This window comes from Chelmon rostratus, chromosome 18 (assembly GCF_017976325.1).
Source record: "Chelmon rostratus isolate fCheRos1 chromosome 18, fCheRos1.pri, whole genome shotgun sequence".
Lineage (NCBI taxonomy): Eukaryota > Metazoa > Chordata > Actinopteri > Chaetodontiformes > Chaetodontidae > Chelmon > Chelmon rostratus.
In genome coordinates, this window is record NC_055675.1 from 11214953 (window position 1) to 11241058 (window position 26106).

A 26106-nucleotide genomic window follows, 5' to 3' on the forward strand; every position below is an offset into this window, starting at 1 on the left:
AATGTCCTCTTGGCCTAAGGATTCATTATCAAGCTGCTTTGCTATAGTCTTATGAAGGATGTGTGTTTTATAACGTTGATTCTGTGTCATTCATGAAGTGTGCGAACTTTCTTCAGAAAAGTAAAGACAGAATTACATACGGCTACTAATTGAATATTTTTTGGCGGTCTCTGATTTCTTGTGACATACTCCGTCTAATTTAGATGCACAACCACAAATTCGGAGATTTCCCAAGATCACAAATTTGTTTGCTCTTAACTGGTTCTATAAATATAATACAACTGTTTGCAAAGGTCTCTGACAACCGTGACGACTGAAATACCTTTTGAAACGTTTGTTATGAGCAATCGTGAAAAGGCATGAGCGGTTCACATTCTGAAAACGAATGTTAATTTCTTTTACAAAGAGTTGGATAGCGAGCAACGTCCTTTTCAGTTTGCAATTCACGGGTCAAATGAACGAGCCATGATCTCAGCTCTGCAGCAGCAGCTTTAGCAGCAGACTTCAACTTCATCTTACTTATCCTTTCAGCTGTACACCACCATTTTTTTTATGGCCCAAAGCCCATTATGTGGGAATGGGAATGTATATGTCAACATTCACATATTTCGATTTGATTAAAGTTGTATGTATGCTTAAAATCTCTCACATTTGTACTTTGCGAGTGAGCGGCCGATGAGTCACGGCTGCTTGTACACGTGAGTTACCTCTCTGTCTTTGAGAACGGCCTGAGTTCTGTAGAGCAGCAGAAGACGAACGTCGCTGTCTTGGAGACTGAAGTTGCTCTCCAGGATCTGCAGAACGTCGATCCGAGGCCGCACGGGCAGCGCCGCGTCGCCGCAGAACGGATGCAGCCATGCCAGGAGGTCGTCTGAAGTCACGGCGCTGTCGCTGTGAGAGGAGGGTGAGAGGGACAGCAGTCAGACAGGCGGAGTGAGGCAGAGATACAGACACAGAGATAGAGAGGTAAGGCGCAGATGTTCTTCTTAAAAAAAAAAAGTAAAAAGTAAAGAGGTGCCTTATTTAAGGTTTTTGGCTCATGTTCACCATAAAAATTGAGCTTTTCACACAAACACAGATGTCTTCTTAGCCTGCAAAAACCGTTATTTTCGTGTGTATAAAGATTAAAAATGTATGTAAGTATTCAAGCAAATTTAGACATTCACTGTAAATCAAAACACTAATTTAGAACTAGCTTAAACAAAGCATTGTTATTGTTGCGGGCAATAACAATGCTTTGCATTAGCTGGCAAACTATTCAAATTAGATTTGAAAAGCTTTGATAATCGAATAATCACTTTTTTTCAGCAAAAAAAGCCCCAAAATTCAGTGGTTCAGCTTCTCAAATGTGAGAATTTGCAGCTTTTCTGTGTCTTTTGAATTAAATTGAATGCAACTAGGGATGTTGATGGAACTTTATGGTCATTCTGAAGAAGTCAAAGAGAGCTTTAGGAAACTGTGAAGGACATGTTTTACCATTTTCTGACATTTCATAAACAAAATGATCAATCGAGTTAATCTCAAGATGAATCAGTAATGAAAATATTGTTGGTGGCATTTCTAGAGCTTCCAGTCCAAGCTTAGATGATATCACTTTGTGCATAACTCCACTGACAGGCAGCAGATCAGGAGCCATGTTGTCACAGATCCATTGGTTTACTTTGTTTGGCTGATGGTCACAAAAGAGCTGACCAGGCCATAACAGGCCCTATCAAAACGTTATCAGCTCAAAAAGCTTCCAGACAGGTTGGCAGGTGCCTCTTGTTGATTCAACATATCAAACAGACATTTTACTGGCATCTGACACTCAGCAGGTGTTCATTTCAGGCCTTGAATAGAGATGAGAAAAGCAACAGAGAGTAAAGTGATGGAGGAAGGGAAGCATCTTTGAAGCGTTGTGTGTTTGTGCGTGTGTGATTATGCATGACTTAAAAACAAAATACTGCATAACGTACATGTGCTTGGGATTGAATTATTCAGCCTGCTCCCTGAGGATGATTTAGTTGAAGGACGGCAATAAAAGTCACACAAATATAGCAACGTAATAGTGTGCGTGATGTGTATGTGTGTGATTGACTGTAGATAACCTACCCAATCTGGACATTTTTGTGCACAGCGGTCACCACGGCCTCCAGGACCCGGAGTGGTTGTGGGTAATTTGTCAGTGCATCCGGGTCTCCGCTGAAAAACAAACCACATCACCACAATCATCTTTCATCTTCACGCTTATTAAGATAAGATTTTCAAATGACCACAACAAAGAGGGACAAAGAAAAAAAAAATCAAAGGTTTTCTTCTCAGGGACAGTGTTAGTTAAAAACATGCCTGGCAGCGATTTAATATGTGAAGCGAACGCAGCTTTGCAAAGATTAACCATCGTGAAATCATTTAAAGTCCTAGAGACGTGACGCAACAGAAAAAAAACAACATTTAAAAAACATCTCCAACGTGACAAGCTCAAAGGCTGTGTGAGACACACCAGAAAATCGAATCATTTAATCATTTAACGTCGACAAACTGGGCCTCTCTGTTCAAATCAAGTGTAAATGAGATTTCATTGTAGATATTAGTAGGCAAGCTTAAATAGGTAATATGGGATCTTTTCTGCAGCGTCATTAGTGTATTTCCTGGTGTGGCTGTGGGCTCTGCTGCAGTGTGTGTGTGTGTGTGTGTGTGTGTGTGTGTGCGTGCGTGTGTGTGCATGTGTGTACTGTATGTCGCAAGTGGAGGGCCATTTTTCACAAAGACAGAAAGCAGAAAAAAAGGGTGATTTCCCCTGACTCAACTCCCCTTGGCTGCTGGGCTCATGTGCGTACCCACACACACACACGCGCAAACGTGCCAAGGCCTTTGCACACCATGTATATATATATAAATATATATATATATATATATATATATATATACACACGTACCCACAACATACAAATATTCTGGCAAAAGGTGGAAAGACGACACAGCACTTTCTTCATTGCATTTCACCACTTACATTTCCTCTTCAAAGACACACAAACACAGAATGGTTATGACAGATACAAAAGATGGCCATTAGTGTGAGGCTCAGGTACGCCTGCTGCGCCAGACTGAAGGCTTCGAGAGAGCCAAAAACAAGACCGCCTCATTCATACCTGCCAAACACAAAGCTTCGAGAGAGCCCTGCAACAACAGACGCACACAAACACGCACGCACGCACAGAGCCATACTTGAATGCGTTAAGGGGCATTCATATGCAAGCGCACTGAGCGACACGTTCGAGGACAAGAGCTCCTCCGGCGACTACATAAGGCTGTGTGCGCATCCCTCACACATCACACAGAACGCACACATACACGGGCCGATACTGTGTGTGTGTCGCTGTGGGAGCCGAGTGAGATCTGGAGGGGAACAGCTGTATTAGGCTGCATTAATTATAAGTAGATAATGAATCGGAGAAAGGGGAAGAGCGTGTGCACGCGAGAAAGAGTGTGTGTACATGTGCGCATGTTCATTAGGAGTAGTGCCTTCATGTCTACTTAACTACAAGCGTGAGAGTGTCTGTGCATGTGCACAAGTATTTCCTGGTGCGTGTTTGTGTGTGTGCGAGTGTGTGTCTAAATTGCAGGTGCCATCTATCTCCACCATGCGCCATTGAGCAGCCATAAAGAAGCAGGAAATGAGGCAGGAATATAATCAAGGCGACTGGCACCCATTTATCAAGCCAATCAGAGGGCTCGATAATATCTGGCCCTGTCAGTAAATCCGTGCTCCTTGGTCTGCCGTAAAGGACAAACATTAAAAAAAGAAAAAAAAAAAAAACTCCTCTAAAATCAGCCTTCATTTAAGCCTATGCATATGTTAACTGAAAGTAACTTCCTGCTTCTTAATAACACCGATAATCAAAACATGTCATTTTTGGATGCTAAATCGTACAACTTCCAAGTATTTTCCGTGGCCCTAAAATATAGCAGCTCTGCAGATGTGTCAGGGTGAATCATCTCTGCCTTCCTTTTGAATGCAGGGAGCAGGAAGACACCAATAAAACGCTCCCAGTCCAACTCCCACCGGCGGCTACTGTAGATTCAATGCAACACTTCAGGCATTTGTTTTGACAGTTTTTTCCACCAACATGCTGAGCTCAAAGTGGACCAATATGCAGTATATTTTCAGATAACCACCAACAGAGATCAGGCAGTAGGTGGTGTGAAGGGGTGGCCTTCAGTGTTTTAGAGAATACATCACAAAGCCCGCTTTTGAGGTGGATATAGATGCTTCGCCTAATTGGACTTGTTTTGAAAACATACATATATTTTTACATGCATGTGTATGTAATCTCGACAGACAGGTATAAAAAGGAGGCATGTAGATGATAATGTTGTTTGACAAGGCGCAACAGCGAATGTAGAAGCGATTAAAATGAGAAAGAAAGGAAATACATATAGTAACCTGACAGCATGATTTTCCTGCTGCCTTCCTTGGGTTTGTCACAGTGGGCGATATCCTCGCCGGCACGGCGTGCACAAGCCTACAGCGGTGTAATTTTCCCAACACTGTCCGATTATTATTAACCATTTTCTGAACAATGCAGGGCTTAGAGGGGAGCTACTGCTGTGCAACGCCATTTATGATTTATAACTCATCGAAAACACAGCGATACCCACAATAACACACACTAACTTCAGAGGCGGGTCTGCAATTGAAAGTGTTTGGACTCTTGATGCAGGAGATGTTGTGATTTAGCTAAACGATGGCGAAGAGGTGAGCAACTATGACTAAAATGTAGTTTATTTTTATTAGACCTACGACATCTAGTCTCAGAAGTTTAATATACACTTATATGTTAATATTTTTGCAGTGTAAAACGTATGTTTTTCTGGTTTGAAGTTAGTGTCTATTCAAATATGAAAGGTCATGTTCTTGTAAATTAGTTAATGCCTCACCTTGTTCAGAGAGACTCGTGGAAGTCTGTGAGCTCAGCTGTACGACTTCTTTTTTTGTTGTTGTATGGATTACATTGTTTAAACAACATGCTAATTATTGAGCTTTAGAGGCGCTGGTAAGTTTATTATTGAACTCTAGAGAAAGCCAGACCAGAGGCCTCTCCTGTGCCTCCAGTCTTTATGCTAAGCTAATTGCCTCCTGGCTCCGGCTCCATGGTTAATGTTCAGACGTGAGAGTTATCGATTTTCCTCATAGGACTCTTGGCAAGCCAGCAAAAAGATTATTTCCCAAAATGCTGAATAAGCCCTCCAAGCGTGCAGCCAAGCTTCTCTGTGTCATTGTGTATGTTGTCAGTGGGAAGATTTGGTGACGTCTACTGACATGACTGCATCATACCACCTCAGAATGTGTGCTGAGTTTGTGTTCTCGACTGTGCACGTTATGAAGAAACAGAGCGAAGAGAGAGAGGTAATACCTGAGCGCGGCCACTACTCTCTCCACTGCGTCACGCAGCACCATCTTAACAGACAGGTCTAGGGGTCCCACAGCCACGCGCAGAAGCTCGCCAATGCGCTCCAGAGGCTCCCCGTCAGTGGCCATGGTGACCGCCAGCTCATGTACCTTTGACCTCTCCGATCGGGACAAATCATAAAGTTGACTGTAACGCTGGAATACAAAAACAAAGCAAGAGTGATGGGAGCGCAGACGTTTTTGACCTGACAGGAAAAAAAATATTTCATGGCAAAGCATAAGGTGGCAGGCATATTCACAATATCAAAGTTCACAGGCTTGATATTTAGAGAAGACAAACAGAGCAAAACAAATGTGAGACGGCAGAAAAACAAGACCAGACAGGGGGAAAAAAATGGATAGAAATACAATAAATTGGCTCGAATATTATTTTTCAGAGACAGGAACTGAAGAAAAGAAGAAATAAAGGCAGAGTAAAAGAAGTGCAGTAGTGGTGTAAAAAGTGCAAAGTTTAGTGAGTGAAGTTTGTTGTTGAGTGCTTTGTTCCCTACAGGTATTAACCCCGAGGGCAGCTCCGGCCTGAACCTGCTCGCCTCTCCACTGTCCTGCTCTGCTTTGCTTGCTTTTCTCTCTTCCAATAAGAAACGGCTGAGGAGCTCAACCTGGGAAGTCAGAAATGGTATTGGGTTGTCTTTGTGTGTGTGTGTGTGTGTGTCAGTCCGTTTGCGTGTGTTTACCTAGTAGACGTGTGAATATTTAGGGTAAAAAAAACAGCCGTCACTATCATAGTTAATATTTCCTTAGGTCAGAATTAATGATTGTTAAATTTCTGATTATTTTTAATTCATTCTTGTATTTTTTTTATCTTTCTGTTTTCTTTGTAGACTCACACTTGATTTTATTCCTCCATAGGCAGAACTCTCACCTTAGAGGAAACCAAGGTTGGGCATTCGTATGGAGGCAGAATATATCCTATTCAAACCCATATGTCAATGGCAGCCGCAAAGAGCTGTGGTTGGGAAACGGTTGGTGAAAGACTGCACTTGTTGCCACTGGTGGTCTCTCAAGAGCTTGAGACACGGAACTTTCAGGGCTTGTTGACAGAGGGCGCCTCCACAGTAAATGGACAAGTATCAATGGGCAAATAAAAGTCTGCAGCTATTATAGTTTAAGAAGTAAAAACCTGAGGGCGTGGCAAGTTTTGAAGGAGCAGGTTCACAGTAATGCTAGTAACTCACAGGTTTGTTGTTTGCCAGGGGAAAGACAAGAAACAAGGGCAGAATGGAAGCAGGCAGAAGATGTATTCAGTTACTTCACTTAAGTAAAAGTACAAATCTCACACTGTGAAAATATTCCACTCCAAGCAAAAGTCCTGTGTAAGCATTCTCAGCAAATTGTGCTGAAAGTTTGACAAGTAAAAGTACTCAAGTACTCATGAAAAAGTGTAATCTGAAAAGAAACTAGTAACTACAGCTGTACACAGATGTAGTGAAGTAAAAAGCACAATATTTTCCTCTGAGATGTTGTGAAGTAGAACTATAAATTGGCATGAAATGGAAATACTCGAGTAAAGAACGACTGCATACTTAAGTACAGTACTTGAGGAAATTTAATTTAATTTAATTTAATTTTTTTTTTAATTTAATGTACTTAGTTACATTCCACCCCTGCCAGGAAGCACTAGTGTTTAAAAAATGTCTGACATTTGCTAACCCAGGCAACATCTTTTTTGCATCAAGATAGGGTCGTGATCTTTGCACCCAACGTCTTCAGCGGGAGGTGCTGGGAGAGAGCTCCCGCCTGGCAAGACATTGACATTCTTGGCATACAGTTAAGCTCAATAAGCACTGGCGTTGGACTCGGATAAGGGTGCCCTTTGTCACCTCTCCTGTTTGTAATATTCATTGACAGGATATTGATATTCATATGAGATATAATATTCTGACAGCCATGATATGTGGACGTCATATAGTCTTGATGTATTGGCAGAATATCAAGGCCTAGCTGAAGACTTGAGGAGTGTCAGGTCGGGTAACAGCAGTTGTAATTGCTGGTGATTTTGTCAACCATCAGCCTCAGTGTCTTACATCCAGCCGAGGATCTTTGCTCCACATCGTGCCCCATCAACCCTTCGCCCCTCGTTCCCTGTCAAGTCCCTCCTGTCACTACCATCAGTTTTAAAAACAACAATGGTGACTTTGCATGCTACGGCAGCACGTTCTCCTGCTTTACAGTCTTTGATTCATGGGACATGTGCACGGGAAGGTTATACAAAACTGTGCTAATGTAAATACTAATTTGTCCACAGCGCAGTTATCTCTTCACAGCTATTCTCTGGATACTGACCCTTGCTTTCAAAAACACGACACCATTGCACCGCGCGCAATATCCGCAGTGTGTAATTTGCTGTCCTCGTGGCAGGTCAAGGCGCCTGTGGTGGATTCCTGTACGATCCACTATTATTTCCAGCAGCTGGTCACATACACTTGATAAATGACCACAGTATACACAAACAGAGCCTACAGGGCTCTTTCTATCTATCTTTCGCTACCTATCTGCCCTTTGCTGGTTCTTATATCCTTTTTATCTATCTCCAAGGATACTTTCGCTTCCTGCACCGGTCGAAGGGAAGTTGCATTGCAGAGGTTGGACTGTGTGTGTGTGTGTGTGTGTGTGTGTGTGTGTGTGTGTGTGTGCACCTGTGACCTTAGCCTAGAGCTAAGTAATGCTTGTATCTTCTTCGCTATTACAAGAGGGTATGTGCTTTTAAACACAGATAAAACGGGGCTAAATATTATAAAGTTGCACAGTGTGGGGGTCAGACATCACCAGTTTTCATGGGTATCTCATTGTCGCATAGCAACACTCTCTCTAGGCCCACATTCATTTTGTGTATGCACATGCACAGGCTCGCACACACACGCACGCACAGCCACAGCCAGGTGACAGTGGGGTAAGTCAGTGTGACTTTGCTTAATGAGATACAGAACGCCGTTCGTACTGTATATACAGCCATGTGAGAGGGCTCATTTGAAACAGCAGCCTGTAGATTTACATTAATGTACCCTTGACTAGTCCCACCGAGACCTGGAAGAGCTTAGTCGAGCAGAACCATCCCAGTAATGTACAGCACATGCACAAGCACACACACATAACATAAACTATCAGTATGTCCAAGCAAAGGTGACCCCATGAGCGGCCGAGGGAACAGGATGTGAGCGATCAAGTGTGTCTCAAACGTTGTGAATGAGTTGCTCAATCAAAAGAGTTTTGGAGAATGACTATTTGGGTCAATTTACCTGTTAATTAAGAAAAGGAAAGACACAAAAATTAACCATGTGTCGCTTGTAGATGGGAATTACAGCATGCGTTATCATAAAGTAGGTGATTAGCTGTAAACACAGTAAGAATTCTGCCGTTTCAGGAATAACAATTGACTAGAATTTCTTATACGGTCTGTGGACTAATACTCGGTGCAGTATATCATCAGGTTCATCCAGCTAAAGAAGGTAAGTCTATTTTTGGAGCAATTTTAAGTTGAGCAACCACATACTCAACAGTTCCCACCAAGCCTAACCATTCTATTATTTTTTTTATGTATGTACTTTTAATGCGATTTCAAAGAGTTTCCTCCAAATTCGTCAGATTTAACGACTCACCATTTAAGCTTAGAACTCATTTGACACAGTTTATGCTGAAGCACGAGCACAAAGAGGATTTCTGTTTAAGTGTCTGGCAGATGGGGTCTACCTGCTGGCCGTCTTTGAGTGACAGAATGAAGGCATGACTCAGGGTGTCCAGGTGGGCCTGGGATTGCTGCAGGTGCGCTAGAGCCTCATCAAAAGTCATCCCCACTGGGTCCGTCCCTTCCTGTTCCCCGCCGCCGTCGCCTCCTCTCTTCCTGCTTTTCTCCCCCAGCTGGCGCAGGGCTTTGGTGGCTCGCTTTATCACCTCCGACCTCGCCTGGATGCTCAGCTGGAGACGGGGTAGGACGGAGGGAGGCAACAGAATGAGGAGAGGGAGGAATGGGATAAGGGAAGCAAATCAAATTGAGCGAAGAGTGGGAAAGAGAGGTGCACAAGTTATGCACATTCATTTCAAACTTAACATGTTGAAGGGAGGCAGGTATAACCCAATCTATTTGCACCAAAATACCATCAGGCACTTGACTAGCATGTGTGTGAGGAGTGTCGCTGGAAGCCTGCTGTAATTGATTCAATTCAGTGCGAGCAGGTTAAGCATTCATGGGGAGAAGAGAGGGCCTTTGGCTATAGGAGGATTCACTCTCTTGCATGGGAACATAAAGGTACCGACAAGCTCCCCACACACACGTGCACACCAAGACGGAACTCAAATCATCCAGCTTCCCAGCTCCCTCAACCACACACTCAGACACTCAGACACATGCTACTCTACCACTACCCCACTTCTGCATTTGCTAGATATCTTGACTCAGACTGACAGCGCTTTTCTCTGCTAGGACAGGTCGATCAGTCAAATGTGTATGAATGTGTATATAGTTTAAGCATCAGTGGGTATAGAATCTGATGTAGGCGTTCACCAAAGGGCAAGGTTTGAAAACAGGCTGGAGGTTGAGTAAAGGAGGGCGCTTCCGTGAAGACACTATCTAAGATCAATACTTCAGAGGGGGGGAAATGCCAACACTCTCTGTTTTCCTTCAAAAGATTTGTCCAGTAGAAGGAAAGCTAAGTCCCAGCCCTTAGCGTAGTGGGAAATGGATCAATTCATCGTGGGGGGCAATGGGGGTGTGAAAGGTCAGGCGCATTCCTAGCAGCGAGGGTTCAAAAAGGATTTTAAAAAAGAAAAAAACAGGCTGAGGAAAGAGGGAGCAGACGATGGGTTTCTGAGAGGTAATCTGCATGTTAAAAAGCACAGTGGGAAAACAGTGCCTGCTGGGAATTGGAGTTTAATTGGCTCTGAAGTAGAGAGGGATCAATTAGCTATCGTGGAGTCACAGGGAACGAGAGGGTGCATAAGACAAAAGTGAAAGAAAAAGGGAAGGTCTAGAGTGGGGGAGCGGCGGTGTGCCAGCATGAAAAAAAAGGAAAAAAAAAACTGGGCTAGTATTGATAAGGTGCTCTGAGGCACTTTAAGTCCTCTGCAGGACAATTTTTCAGAGAGCTGTAATTATGTGGCTGACATTTCTTGTGCAATTTTATAATTTCTTTTATAAATCATGACTGGTATGTGCTTTGAGGCGACAGAGTGTGGATGTGAACATAATAATATATTTAAAAATTAGGAAGGGGCTTTTGCCGTTCCAAAAATTGAGCCTGGGGGCACGAGAGGAGACCGGTCAGACGACGAAGAGTACAGAATGAGGAATGTGACAGTTTGATGTAGTGACTGGAAATCCCCACAATCCTTCCTTTTAGACAATATGAATCCTGTCTGGGTGGCTGCCTGAAACCAACCACAGCACCTTCTGTGCTGCAATTACAAATTATCTGTCTGCCAAACTCCCACCCGTTCCTGTCTGAGACGGTAACAGAAAGTAAAGCCTCCGTCACACTCTACTGTGTCATACTAATTTTTCCTCTTTTCTCTCTTCCATACATTAAGTCATATGAAAAAGGTGGCTAGATTTTAAGGGAAGGGAATTTAAAAAAAAACACAAATACCACTATCGTTTGACCGAATTTAGGCTTACATGTTCGGCTGCATCAGGTGAGAAGGTGATGCTGTCCAGGAAGTGGACGGCGTCAGCAGGGACCAGCCTGTCCAGGTATTTGGCACAGGTGTCATACGCATGGAGGTAGTCCTGATCACCCTGTGGGGGTCTCTTCAGCAACTGGGGGTCTCCTTTCCAAAACAGCTTCTGCAGCCACACTGCGTGCACTGCACTGGGGGAGACCGTCGCGCCTCCACCGCCAGGCACCGGCAGCCGATTGGCAAGCTTGGAGATGGACAGCACGTTCTGACTGGTCAGAACTGGTTGCAGGGTGGTCAACGGATCCAGCGATTCATCGGTCAGCTTCCGGTAGTTCAAGCCTGCAAGAGAGAAAGCATATTATTTCGTAAAGCATGAAATGTATGCTGACATTGGTATACAATATTTTTGACATTGAAATAATGATGAATACATCCCAATGATGTGTTTTCCACTTCACCCAACCCTTGTGCTCACAGTGAATTACTCCCTCCCTCATCCCCACTGTACACATGACCTTCTGCAGCACTTTGTCCTGGTTATTGTGATTGCACCATTAAATTGCTAATACGATACAGTCTGTCACACACATTCACTGCTTTCTCAAGGAAAATATACAAAAGTTCAACACGGTAATATGATGAGTAAAGACCACAACACTGACACAAGGCCAGCTTTTAAGTTTAGCTTGACATTGTGGAATATATCACAAATTCTTGATCGTGACCCAGTGTCAGTTTTAACTGCTATTTCAAATACAGAGACACACCATGCACATTTAAAACATGTTCAGGCATTGTGAATACAGCATTGGTACATATATATTTACCTGCCAAGGCAGAATATAGTGCTGCATTGTATATGAAGCCTAGCATTGAATCTCCTGCAGCATATCCAACACCTCTCTGTTCAGAAAGTGGCACTTTACAAAAGAGAGGCCTGAAGGTACTTTATAGTGTACATGCTATACTGCTGTATTCACACACTGTGTGGTATGTGCGAACCACGCAGCCTTTGCAGGATAATTGCAGTGATTTCATATGCAGAGGTTGTTCAATATTCCATTACACGACAGAAACGCGTCAAGAGAAATGCACGTAAGAGAGCATGAGGTTGACGTGAACCACAAAGAGTGCACGTCTGAAAGTGGTTCTGTCTGTGTCTGCATGCAAAGGTATACGGCCTGTCTGTGGCTCTGTCTGTGCGCATCATATCTCACTCCACTGCAGTTCTGCGTGTGTTTGTGTGTGTGTGAGACAGAGCGAGCGGCGTGCTCTTAGTCTCCAGCACTATCAGACAGACACATTACTGTGGCAACACCACAGCCTGTCTGGACTTTAAATATTTAACACTGGTCTGCCTGTGGGGAGGGTTCTGTCAACGTTGCTCGGAATCCCTGACACACACACACACACACACAGAACTGTGAGTGCGCACGCACACACACACTCACACACAACACTTTCAGACAGGCCCAGACGGACACTTAAACTGCAGATAAGAGTTACATGCACTTACACATGTACCCTCTCCGTCTCTTCCCACTGCCCCACCCACTCCTCTCCCTGCCTCCGTCTCTTCCACGCCCAAGCAGCATCTCATCCTCTTCCCCAGGAGAGCCCACTCAGACAGTCACCTGGTACTGTGTCTGAAATTGTGATGAATATTGGACACACGCCACCTGTCTCTACACTGTCTGAATGCCTCGTAAGCATGTCTGTGTGTGTGTGTGTGTGTGTGTGCTGCTGAGGAGTACTGGCTGTGTGTGTTTGAGTTGAAGAGTGCTGGTAGAAAGTCGGTGGCTGTAACAGCCTGTGTGTCAATTCTCCTACAAGAGCGTGAACGTGTGGGTTAGGTTTTAACAGTGCTTGAGAACGTGTGTGCGAGAGAGATACAGGGAGTGTTAGTTTGTAAGTGTTAATGTCACAAAGTCGGTGTATGTGCTAGTACACGAGCATTACTCCCTTTGGTGACGTTCGTATGTATGTATAATTTTGTGAGCGCTGATGTGTGGACCGTTTTCTGGACCCCTCCCGCCAAACAGCGACTGTCCAATCGCAGCGTAGCAAACGCAGCTAGGCTTTACGAGGCTCGTGCCTTTTTTTGTTTGTCCCGTCCCATTTTAACTTGTCGGAGCAGGAAGAATCATAGAAGCTCAATAAGTAACAGCATTAATGGTGGCTGCGTTTCATTTAAATGACCCAGTTCCAGGGCTCTGGCATTGAGCATGCTCACTCACTGAGGTGGCTTACTGGGACACCTCACATATTACGTACACCAGTTTCTTGCTGTCAGAATGTTTGCCATGAAAAGGGTCTATCGCTGGCTTCAGTAGATGTCTTGGTTCACACAGCCTGTCGCACATTTGTGAAAGTCTTCAGTGCAAAGTTACATTTGGCACTCACTAGCTTACAACCAGCTTACCTCAACACCTTACTTTGTGCTGCAGTATCTCTTTCTGTGACGAAACATTTTCTTCACGCTGTACGATAAGTTCTCTAACTGGTCAGACATTTGCCAAAACGTAAGCGCAAGGCAATCACAAGCACCGGACGTCAATCCACGCAACATGACACATTCCCACCTCCAGCGTAGACAGGAGGAGGAGTCGCAGCACTTCTTTGTTGCTGAAATGCATGAGGCCAATAGTCGGTGTAGTTGGTTAATAGTTTGGGTGGATGCATATATGTAGTGAAGACTTCAATAAAAAATATCAAGTGTATTTTTTGGTGAAATGGAAGTTATCACTTCATTAACATGTATGATTCCAGTGAATAAGTTCTTCACTTAGAGACTATTTTTACAGAGAAGTACTACAAACTACAAATATGGATGTTGCTGCAAAGAAACTACAAACTGTAAAATGTGGATCTCAAGATGTGGATTTCAAGGTGGACGCTCAAGATTAGTGTCACCAATTCAGTATCTGCCCAAATGTGAAATATGGTCACAATCTGCCCCTCTGTTCCTGAGTTATATAGTGGCAAGAACTTTCCCAGAGTTTAGGTTAACATTACCAGCTCTGTCCTGCTAATGGGGAAGTATAGTGATGTAGTAATCTGATAAGGTAATTGTGTGAGAGTAAGACTAAAATAAAACAGTGGCAGTGTGAGCTTAAAGTGCAGTTCGTTTATGCAGAAATGCACTGAAGTCTCGAAGTGGACGACTCAAAGGTGTGTGTGTATGTGCGTGCCTGTGTGTTAAACAGAGACATGTGTCACCGGTAAAAGCTGCGGTGTTATCAGGAGCAGGGGGAGGAAGTGAGGCGTGAAAACACAGCTGACACCTGGCTGACCTTTGCTGAACTTCATCGAGAAGTGACACCACCTCCACCCGTACACAACTAAGTTTGAGCCCTCTTGCCGGACCGCTGAACCGGTGACACGCAACAACCTGGACATGACGTCCTTGGAGAGGGCGCTGCCACAGGAACCTAAGTGGAAACAGCACCTTTCTGCGATGCTGCCGCTATTTCAGGGGCTTGGTGTGTTCGGTGGATTGACAACTAATACAGAGGTGGATTGCTTCAGTTCACAGGAAAATGTGAATAGCCTTTTTTTTTTTTTCCAATCTTGTTGCTTTTCAATTTTGCAGACTAACATGACAGGTGGTGCAGAAAGGGAGGAAGTGAAAAAAATGAAAAAAACAAGATGAGGCCAAGATAATATCTGTACATCTGAAGTGTTATTTTGTCATTGGGTGTATTTCATTTGTCAATTACAGAGAAATATAAAGATTTAGCTGGTTTTAAATGGGGCCAGGAATACTCCGTGAATGTATGCCTTCAGCTGTTGAATTTTTTTTTTTTAGATTCTACATGACAGTGACTTGACCTTATCTACTGACTAGAAGGAATGTCAACATCTGTGAGTCATCATACATGTCAGGAGGGATTATGTTCAAGGCTTCAACACGCAACTTGGCTTTTTGACATTAAAGGCTTGGCGCTGATTTCCCACCAACAACAGAGGTAGATTAACCCCTGGAATCCCAGAAACAGCATTAATTGCAAGGCAAATGGGTGCTTTTTGTCATTCTGCACCAACATAAACGGCCATCAAACCTAATGGGTTACCAATTACACTGTTTCACCTCGAAATTAAGCCCAATGTCCCCCCAGATTTTCACTACCCATTCTCTTTTCAGCTGCTGAATTGCGAAGCGATAATATTAGATTAGACAATATTAGATTCTAGACATTAGACATTATCTTTTTGATAACAGCATTTGAGCTTCCCACCAAATAAATTCCTTTCTTTCTGAAATACACCTCCTGCATAACACAAGGTGAAAGCACATTTTTCATAAATAAGGAGAATTACACACTTTTAGAAGTGGAGTTACCCCTTTTTGGAAAGACTGTGCTGATCTGATTAAGTGGTTGTAATGAAACTATTACTGCTGTGTTCAGCGCTGAAGCAGATTTCAGATGCAAGCTGCATCCACTGGTTCAAGGGGTTACATTTGAACAACAGGAGTATTATCCCTACCTTTTGTCCTTCCTGTAAACCACCTACTAGCTTTGCAGTAGTTGTTCCATCTGCATTACAATGATGGAGAAAAAACTTACCACTGGCGACTGCTCGAAGCTTCTTGAGCAGTTTGACATGGGAGTCTGGCTTGATAGTGGTGGTGACGTAAGGCTCACAGCCTGCAGCGTCTAGCAAGGTGTAGTAGTAGAGCAGGCGGCCCTGGTCGGTTCCCTCCACAGTGGGCAGAACGTACTTCGTCATGTGGCTGTAAAAGGCCCGAGGGTTGCACTTCAAAGTGTCAAACAAACCGAGGGACTCGCTCCGGGATTCAATATCCTTGGTGGAAAGACTGGATGAGGACGAAGAGGAGGACAGGGATCAGATGAGAAGAGAATAAAAGCATGAGTGTATGAAACTGAACGCTTCTGATAATTCCACATCGAAGGCAATAATCCATAGTTTTCATAGCAAAATAAACACAGAGCAATAATCCGTATCCCAAGTTCAAAGCTTTTGTGTTTGCTAGTAAACGCCTGCTGTGTGAGATATGTCTTCTCTGCGGAAAATATCCACTGGTACCCAGGATGTGAAACACTTCACAGTAAGTTTCTAGCATCAGAAAGAGCAGTTTGTTTGGGGAAAAGGAAAACAAATTAAGATCTAAGTTGTTCACATAAGCAGCGATAGCTACCATGCGTGAAATAGATAAGAGAAAAACAACAATACAGACAAAAACCCAAATTTCATTAACAGAAAAGAAATCAATGGACAAAGACAACCAGCACTGGAGACTATTTGGTTGCAAAAGCAGTATTTGAAAACTGCAGCGCAAAGGCAGCAAAGAGATCTGCAGGCTTATCACCAAAGATACAGTCCCTCGAAAAAAAAGATGAGGATGTCATAGATTATTATTGAGAACACATTTCAGAACTTGGTTAGCATTGACATAAAAACAGGCAAAAGGGGGATAGACAGACAGAAGAGAGAGGAAAAAGAATGTGGAAATGCTCAGAGACTGGAAAAAAAAATGTAAAACCTATTCAGCGATTTGTTCGAGTTGTGCTCAACTTGTGCGCCGCTTTGCTTTCCAAAAACATGTTTTACCACAGAACTCAGAGTCAGCAGCGGCAGGTGGTCTGAAGAATGAGAGGACAAGTGAAAAGAATGCAAGCGAAACACCAGAGAGAGGAGAATTGGAAGAGAAAAACCGCAGAGAGCCGCAAACAAAGGTTAAACAAGGGAAGATACAAAGGATGAAAAGGCGAAGGCGAGGGGAAGCTGGTTGCTGGTAGTCGCAGAGGGGCTCTGAACAATCTGTGGCTGTCTGGGAGTGCATTAGCGCGAGAGCGAGTCTGTTTATCTGTTGGAACGGGACGACATCAAAGAGGACGGTGTCTCCTCTGGGCGCTCTATCAGAGCTAGCTGGGAGGCTTTCGCTAATGAAAAAAATATAGACAGCGGCAGCAGCGTGGAGGCAGCTGACAATAAGCTCAATAATGTAAATAACACTAATCATCCTCACAACAGGGGCTCGAATAAGACCGGAGTCAACAGAACAAGCAACTCTGAGTAAAGACTCTCTCAGTCACTTCTCCTCTCGTCTCTTTCCTGAGTGCACGCACTCGCGGGCAGCCCGAGACCCCAATCAAAGTCTGATGTTTGACTATTTAATCACATTAGCTCCAAAGTGACTGAAAGCGCCAACAACAATGGCAAGCGAGACAACAGCTTGTCCAGGTAGGACTGTTTGAGGGGTGTTAAGTGTGTTCCTTGGCAATCGCACGCTGGCAGAAATAAAGACAGCTGAGACTGGTGGATTGTGGCCAGTATTCATGTCAGGCTCTGCTTCGGCTGAGTGTGTTCCTGTAGCTCTTCAAAGCCGGGGTTGTCGTCTCCTCTTTGTCTTTCTTCTCTACCCGGCGACAAAAAGCGTTTAGCGCCTCTCTTTACCAACTTTGTGAGCGCCTCCTCTCTTCTCTCTCCGGCATTCAGCATCTCTTTGTCCCGCATCTTTTATGACTATGCTGCAGCTCGCTTGGTGGTATTTATCGTTGTACACAACACAATTTCCCTCTCTGTCTCTGTTGTGTTCGTGCGGATGCAGTATCAGGAGCTTCTCATTACAGTCTTTTCCTGTTTGTTTCAAAAGCCTGAGTGAGGAACCAATTTCATCCGGTGGAGTAATGCTCATTTTCCGTGCCGTTCCTACCCCCTCTCATCCCTCCCGCGTCCCCGTCATACATTACCATACAGTCGTCTCTTGCACCATGTCTGAACAAAAACAGGCTTCTCATATTCTTAAATTCAGAGGCATATTTAATTGCCATGGTAATCTGACAGCCAGAATTAAACACTAGGGGGTTTTGGCGGAGCAGTGATGATTATTCAACATACAATTGTTATTTGCATTGATGCAAACAGTATTTGTTCTATGATTTGTGCTGCTAATTTACATCTAATTTTATACAAATTGCTGACCAGCAGGGGGTTCTAATAGAGTTTTTGTGCTGTACAGTTCAGTGCAGAACAATGGCACTTAGAAATGTACTTTTCTAGAGGGCAGTGATACAGCTGATTCACTATTTCAATGTGAGGCAATATTTTTCTGGACATAGCATACATTTGGGGGCAGTGGAAAGAAGTTCTGAACTCAGAAATGATATATCACCTTTTAAATTAGTACGGCATAGCTAACATATACAGTATATTTTACACGTGTTTCATTTCAGGCAAGACATGGATTTTTAAATGGAACATCTGGTATATCATTTCTAAAAACAAGCATGTAGAAATATACTATCACGCAGCCCAGGGAGAGGCTGAGGGGGTGCAGGGAAAAAGCAGCACAGGCGGTCTACAGCGGCACGTGGCAGTTAGAAACAGCAGGTTAAATTAGGAGCTGATGGCATAAATGGACTGCCTGCTGTATTTGAAGTGTCAAACCTGATTGCCCATGTGTCGTGCGTGTGGCACATCCTGTCTAAAAGAGCCCCTGTTTCGATTCAGACAGAAATACAGCTTTTGTCAGACTGAACCAAAGGTTATGCAGGTGTATGTGTCGTTCCACATCCCGCTCTCCCCAGTTCTCCCCAGTGACTCAGGAAGCATGCTTTTGGTCATGCTCCAGGTCATGGTCACGCTGCAGGCACAAATCTTGCAGATCTTCTGCAGACAGCAAGTCAATAATCCCTAAACATCAGAATCAACAGCACCAAACAACTGCAGCTGACAACAGCATGAGCCACATTCCCACTGAATGCTACAGCTGTACTTTTTTTTAATCTAGGCAGGAAAGCTCATCCGCATGCTAAGTGCATTCGCAATTTAATGCGGAAGAAATGTTTTAGATTATTAAATGCAGTATGTCCAGAACAGAATGATGCAAAAACACAGCATGTATTTTTTACAAAGGTGACAGTTAGACAGCTGGTGGTACGTCAACATCCTCATGCATATGCCAAAAGGAGGAGTGTCGTTTATAGAGTATGCCTGATATAGAAAATCAACAGTGAATCACTTCATAATAACTCCTAAAAAACACACACCATGCATGTTCAAACATGACAGGAAAGAAGAAAGCTTTTAAGAAATAAAACAGCTGAGGTGAAACTGCAGTGACAGAGGGAAGAGGGGGAAATTTGCTATGACAGGGGTGACTGCAGTTCTTGAAGTGTTCATATAATTAGCATGCCACAAGGTCCCTGGAAGGTTAAAGTGGCAAGTGCCTAGTGTAGACAGGTTCAAACGAATTTTCTAAATGGAAAAGGCTTAGCTTATTTGACGGGCCTTTGCAATCAGTACTTGGTTTCACGCATTGCAGTTATCACAGACAAAATTAGCCTTCGCAGCAAAGCCGAACACGTTATGACTGTGTGGTGTATAGCATGCACATTTCTGATATAACTGCAACGTCTGTTTGCCAGATGAGGTCACCAGATGTACAACTGCGGTCAAAGGTGTCCTCTCCATCTATCAGGCAAAGCAAAACACACCTTGAGGATGAGTGAGAAAAGGAGCATGCCACAAAAGACTATTTATTTCTCATTATGGGAAAAAAAGCAGAACGGGCCAGCAGATGTTGGCGGCAGGTAGGAACTCGAAATGATGATGAAATGTGATGTTTGGATCAGCTGACTGTCAACTGATGTGGAAAACATTATTTGTGTGGCCTGCCTGAAGCGATCCAAGTTTCATTTACACAACCATCAAGCCATCAACCAAATCCTGACAAGAAGAGCGGCAACAAAAGAATCCAGCAGAACGAGCTGGCACCAGTGATGTCAGGTGCAAGCAACGAATATTTTCTGGTATTTTGGAGGAAATTTTGCCATTATTTTGTCTCGCAAGACGTCAAGTTAACGTTGACTAAAACTCACACGCCATGAATTTGGGCAAAAACATAAAAGATGAATCTGGGTGATCTGGAGATGACGCTAGAAGCTTCAAAAAGAACTGGCAGGTGGTTTCTGAGTAATACGTCAACACCCTTCCTGTTTTCAGACAAGTCATTTATGTGGTTTAATAGCTGTCATTACAGTGTCAATAAAACAGGCTGACATTCATGTCCCTAAAGAGCCCCTGAGTACATCTACAAAGACCTGCACGCAGAGAGAACAGCTGACGGCGGTGGTGGTGTTTAGCAGCGCATTGATTCCTCTAAAGCGTTCGTTCTGTGTTAATAGGACTGTCTCAGGGACACTCTGGCTCTATCATCCATCTCTTCTTCCTCCATCCATCTGGCCTGTCCTCCCCTCCCCCGGTCCTTCCCTGCACACACCGACTCTGTGAGTATTTCTCTACCTAACAACCCCTCTCTACATCCTGTTTTTTGCAACACTTAGTGATAAATGCTCGGCAGCTCTTTCTACTCATTTGCCCTGAAATACATTTATGCATTTTTCCATTTGTCACTCTTTGACCATATTATTACCATATAGGCTTATTTTTCAAGAGGTGCAGATCTCTACTGTGGCATCAGAACTTTGGTGAACATTTGTACTAACAATTTACCCTGCCATTATACACAAGACCAACACTATGATACCCTTGTATTAACTGCCATAAACAAATCAAGTACTTTTGCTCTTCTGCTTCCTTTCTGTGTACTAATAGTCGTTCGGGTTTTCTCACTACAAATCTATGTATGATAGGCACTATCTAACCATGTATTTTTGCTGTGAGACCTCAGACAGCAAGGTAGTTGGCTGTGACTCTGGATGCTGACAGCAGTGGATTGCTCCTGTACATCAGGAGGATTTGCCCCTTCCTCACTGCGGAGGCTGCCCAGGTGCTCATCATCACCCACCTGGACTGCTCTAACTACTGCATCTGCCATTGACCCTCCGAAGGTAGTCGAGAATGCTGCTGCTCGCATGGTGTTCAACAAACTACAGGGCAGTGAAAAGAAATGCTCCTTTCTATCGCTAAGCCACAGTCAAACGCTACACTCCACCCTGACCACTGAGCTTGCCTAAATCTGGACGTTTGGTTGTCGGGTCACTCTGAGGACTTTGAAGTCTCTCTTCTCAGTTGAGGATCTTCTCTGTTCAGGCTCTGCATCGGTGGAATGAACTTCACACTGCAGTCAGGACATCGGAGTCACTGCCTTTGGCTGCAGGCTCTCTAACACGCTTTTAGTTATTTATTTGGGAGTGTTACACATCCAATTTTTAATGGCATCCAGCTCTTGAACCTTTAGAGCATGAATGCACTTATTGTAAGCCGCTTTGGACAAAAGTGTCAAATTAGTGTCAAAGACAAATGTAATGCATCAAGAAGACTCTTGTTATTGCCCTTAACCCAAGTGCTGACCTCAGATCTGGATTGTACCCCACGGCACTGCCCTGTGGTTGGCTGCCGCTGCCGAACAGTTGATGAGTGAAATGCAAAGAACGTATTCCCCTACAGGGATCAATAAAAGTCTGAATTCCATCTCGCACCTGCATTTCTGTCTGTATGCATCTTTTCATTTCAGTTTCCCCCCGTCTGCTCTATTCATATCAGTCCCCGTGTCCAACCATCCATTAAATAATGTGCACATTGCAGCTGCAGATCCTAGTCAAGATTATAGTATGAATATTTTCATGCATTCATCATGATGTTGAGATTTTAGCCGAAACTCACACACCCAGCAGCTGTGGTAGAGTTTGAAGAAGGTAGAGGTTGTAATTTATCGTTAAGTGGAAGCCATATACCATTTCCTTATATCGGAAAGCGACAGGGGATGTTTATCACAGATGCACACGTGTGCATGCAAACACACAGGCGCGCACACACACGCACACACGCATGCACATGCACACATCTCAACTCTGCTGAAAAGGCATTCTATTAAAACAAGGAAAGGTGCAGAGCTAGTCAGATCCCCAGCTATGAAGTCAGAGAGCAAATAAATTATGGAAATAGACTCTGACACACTCACGTCCTCTCTCCCACAAAAAAAAAAAAAAAATCACGTTTGATTTACTCTGCAGTGCTTTAGGTATGCTTTTTACGTAGGCGAGTTTTATCATAACTCAGTGGCAGCAGTGGTCCTACTTAAATTCATTTTTTTTCATTTCACCTTTCAGAATTTTCAATACAGGAGGGACAAGGACGTTTGTAAAGAAAACACTGTACACAAAACACACAAGGCGCGGAAATACACAAGTAATACACGTTTCTTTGTCCAAGCACAAATGCATTTCAGGGACTTATCAAATGCACAAATAACTCAAACTGACGAGATGACAGAAAGTGAACAGATGCAGAGCAACATGAGACGAAAAATGCTCAGGGAGAAGCTGTATGATGGTGTTCGTATTTGTGTGTGTGTGTGTGTGCACGTACCCGCTATCTGTAAAGAGGAACTCGAGGTGAGTCATGTAGACCTCCCACAGCGGCACACTGTAGCGCTTCGCCAGAGACAGAGCGATTCTGTACACGCTGTCATCCAGTGTCCTAAGCACACACAGACAAAGAGGAGGAAAATAATGACCAGATTTCAACGCAATGAAGCAGAGAGAGCCGCCACTGCCACTCATGTGCAAATGTGGTATGAAGAAATGCAGACCAAATAAGGCAGACTTTACTGACTACATAAGGAACCCACTGAACCCATTCAGTTGAGGAAACCTTGTACTGACAGTATATTCTTGTAAGTCCCATCCCCACTTACTCTGTGAGGCCGAGGATGGTCTCCTTCTTGTAGTCGGAGTCAGAGCTGAAGCGCTGGACGTCCACTCCGCGGCCCAGTCCCTGCAACACCTGGGCCTGGGTAAAGTCTGTGAGACGCTCATTGTACACGCGCAGCTGGTCGATCAACTTCTGCAGCTCCTCCGGCCAATCCGAGTATGCAGACACATGCTGCGTGACCAATCGAATCAGCTCCTTGGGGTCAGCCTGTGAAAAGGGGAATAATTCTCAGGTTTACACACAAACAGCAGCGGAATGTGTCATTTCATGCCGGCTGCCTGGCAGGGTAAAAGGATGTGAAGCAGACATTGCGCTAAAAGTCACAGTTTTTTTTACTTTTTTTTTATCACAACTGTACATTTTCTCTCCAATTTAGGGGATCACTCACTTAAAACCTGCTACTTCCAACCCTGGATTAAAAAAATGTCCCACTTTGTCGCAAACTGGTTGTATCAATACACCAATATTTCAACTTTAGCCAAAATTTAGTGATATTTAAACTTTTTTTTTTTACTCCTGTCATTTCCAAACAGGTTTTTTTTATCGCTCAAAATGAAAATGCGCATTAAAAGACATAAAAAAATAATGAAAAAGCACTTAGTGTTTACTGGAATTTGTAGTTTTCAAAGGTTTTTGAAAGAAAGTGGTATTTTGTGTTTGTTGACGATGATCATCCTTTTTGTCCTGAGATATGTTTACCTGGTATGTTACCTTCTGTGTATAGAACAACGGGACCTAACTTGACAGATTCCCTTCTTCTCTATTTTTTTTATCTTTTACTCTTACTGGCTTTCAAATTCTTCCCTTTAGAGCGAGCAATACCGGCAGCACACTACACTGTTAAAGGCAGGTTTGCCCAAATTCGTACCGCCCTTAAGGCTTATCATTAAACTATGTGACACGCTGAGCTTCAAACACCATGCACCCCGTGGTACCCAAAACTTCACAGATCCTCCTCGGCTTTGCCGTGATGAACTAATGAGCCTATTTTCAAAAATGGCAGTAATTTTGAAAAATCGGCAGAAAAATGTAGGTGCAGATTAACTATCCTGGCCTTGCTTCTATAATTCTGCTTCCAGGAAGAGATTGACTGCTGCACCCGAGTTGAATCAGGCAACTCAATATGGGCCTTTTTTTCTGACACGCCAAGAAAATATGGGTAAATGTACCAGGACCATAATTGCTACCGTGATTCAGGCCTATGGGGAACTCAACAGTGGATACACATTTATGATTGAGAGTGTCATGTGCAGGGAGCGCTAGGCGCACGGTGTATCTCTCATCACCTCTGCTTTAATTAAATGAGCTCCTGAATTTAGTTTTTGGCATCTTATATGCTGTCGCCCAGCAGGATGAGATGGTTTATTTGTTGATCTTATTTGCATAAGGTAATTATGGCTGCTGGAAATGTGCGAGCTCGAAAACAGAGGTGAGCGCGTGTGTGTCTATTTCTGTGTGTCTCTTCCTGCTCTCAGCATGTGTGTGCATGTTAAGATATGGCCTTAGCGGCAGTCATGGTGGCAGATTCACAGTTCAAAAGCAGGGCAGGAGGGAGAGTGAGGAGAAGAGGTAGAAAGGCGAGAATATTAAAAGTGTAGAGAGTATAGATAGATAGTTGCAGGGGGGAAGGTGTAAGCCAGGAGAACGGAGAAGGGAAGTCACGGAGAGAAGGGAGGGAGGCGACAGGGGAGAAAGAGTAGAATGGCATTTGTTAATTCTGGCATCATTTTGGACACCATTTTCAGACAAGGGAGAGTGACACGCAAAGGAGACCGTGGAGAGAGAGAAGAAAGTCTGCTGGAACTGTGATGGACAGGCTGATGTTTGAAGAGTTTTATTGAAATAGGGCTTTCATGATGAAATACTGTTTGCATTCTCTCTCTCTCTTGCTCTCGCTGCCATTCATCCACAGCGCTTTGTCCTTTTGGCTATCTGGATATTTAATCCTCCCTTACCTCTCCAAACAGCAGCTTTTAGTGTCTTTATCCTTCCTCTCTCATTACTCAAGAATCTCCGCAACCCGTCGCCTTTCTAATAAGTATTTTTTGCAATCTCAATTAGTCTTCAAATTAAGCAGAGGCAACACTCATTCCTCATTTTTGTCTTCATCTTATCTAATGACTTGCTTATTCAATTTCAAAGTATCTTTAAAAGCCACTTTCTTCAAAGGGAGGAATCTATAAACTGTATGTAAAGTACAATTGCATTAGGTAGCGTGTGATGTTACACAGCTGGGAGGAAGCCAGCTCTCCCAAACTCCCCTTTTAGATATTTCACCACCGCCACAGGCTCTTTTCTCTGTGCTCCCCTCCTTCCTGTGATGCTGCTTAAGAGGGAGCAGCGTGTGAAGGAGTCTGCGCCTCGGTCGGAAATCGCTTCAACCGCACTCGCTCTCTCACTGTTTCACCCGTGGATGCTAGCACCGCGTAAAACGTTTAGAAACTGACAAATCACATGAATATGAAGATTATGAACACATATATGTGCTAATTAATTAGACTCTGATTGTTTCAGCCATCGTAGTGATCGAAAAAAAAGCAGGCAAAAGTCATTACACATGCTAACATTAAATTAAGTAATTACTGCTGAAGAATAAAGTATTAAAGAAGAGCTGAGGGTGATGGGGATGCCAGTTTTGGTCAAAAATAAAATTACTGGACACAGTAAACAAAGTTACTACAAATAATTCGACAAAAGTGCACGAATGTGACGGTTGTTGAGACATTTCAATCAGAAACAAAAAAGTTGACCTGCTGGTGGCGCCAGAGGGAAAGTCAGGTGATCATCAAAGAACTTTGGATTAATCGTCTGGGAGCCATGAACGTTTGTACCAAGTTTTGTGCCAATCCAACAAGCACATGTGGAGATATTTCACTCGATAGGAGGTACATTTGACCTGGTGGTGCTGGGCTGATAAAAGTCAAGGGATCATCAGAGTTGTCAGGATTCATCCTCTGAGGAGCCCGAATATCTGCACCAAATGTCACAGAAATCCTTAAAATAGATATTTCACTCATAAATAAAGTTGTGTATCATCAATGCCACATGCACATAAATAAAATGATTCAGGCTAACGGAGATTTTAAACATAATGTCTCTCTCTGTGTCTGCTCGTCTCTAACGATCACATAGAGGTTACAGAGAAAGAGACGTGCCTTCCCTCTCTAGAGAGTAAGCTGGTAACGATCTTAATGAGTTGTGTTTATGTCATGCCTAACACTTAGCTATACAGTCAGTGGCCTCATTAGCACTAATTCTACAAATGGTGTATACAGTATGTGCACATAATTAGGAGGAATGCAGGGGGGGAGACAAACTGGGCACCAGTTTGAAAGGAATAATCACGCCACAAACAGGCTTGTCTGCACCGTGGGTCATAATGCACCATGAAGGGGGCTGAT

The 26106-nt window shown here is 43.6% G+C and overlaps 1 protein-coding gene across 1 annotated transcript in view; it reads right to left on the minus strand.

Moving 5' to 3' along the window:
* nbas (NBAS subunit of NRZ tethering complex) overlaps positions 1-26106 on the minus strand; it is a 146375-nt gene that overhangs the window by 37243 nt on the left and 83026 nt on the right. Inside the window, exons 42-49 of the mRNA XM_041958947.1 lie at positions 22689-22912; positions 22361-22471; positions 15631-15881; positions 11061-11401; positions 9140-9364; positions 5394-5584; positions 2092-2181; positions 708-891 (exon numbers count right to left, since the gene is read on the minus strand). Of these exons, the coding sequence (XP_041814881.1) occupies positions 708-891; positions 2092-2181; positions 5394-5584; positions 9140-9364; positions 11061-11401; positions 15631-15881; positions 22361-22471; positions 22689-22912 (1617 nt within the window). The remainder of the gene's footprint in view (positions 1-707; positions 892-2091; positions 2182-5393; positions 5585-9139; positions 9365-11060; positions 11402-15630; positions 15882-22360; positions 22472-22688; positions 22913-26106) is intronic.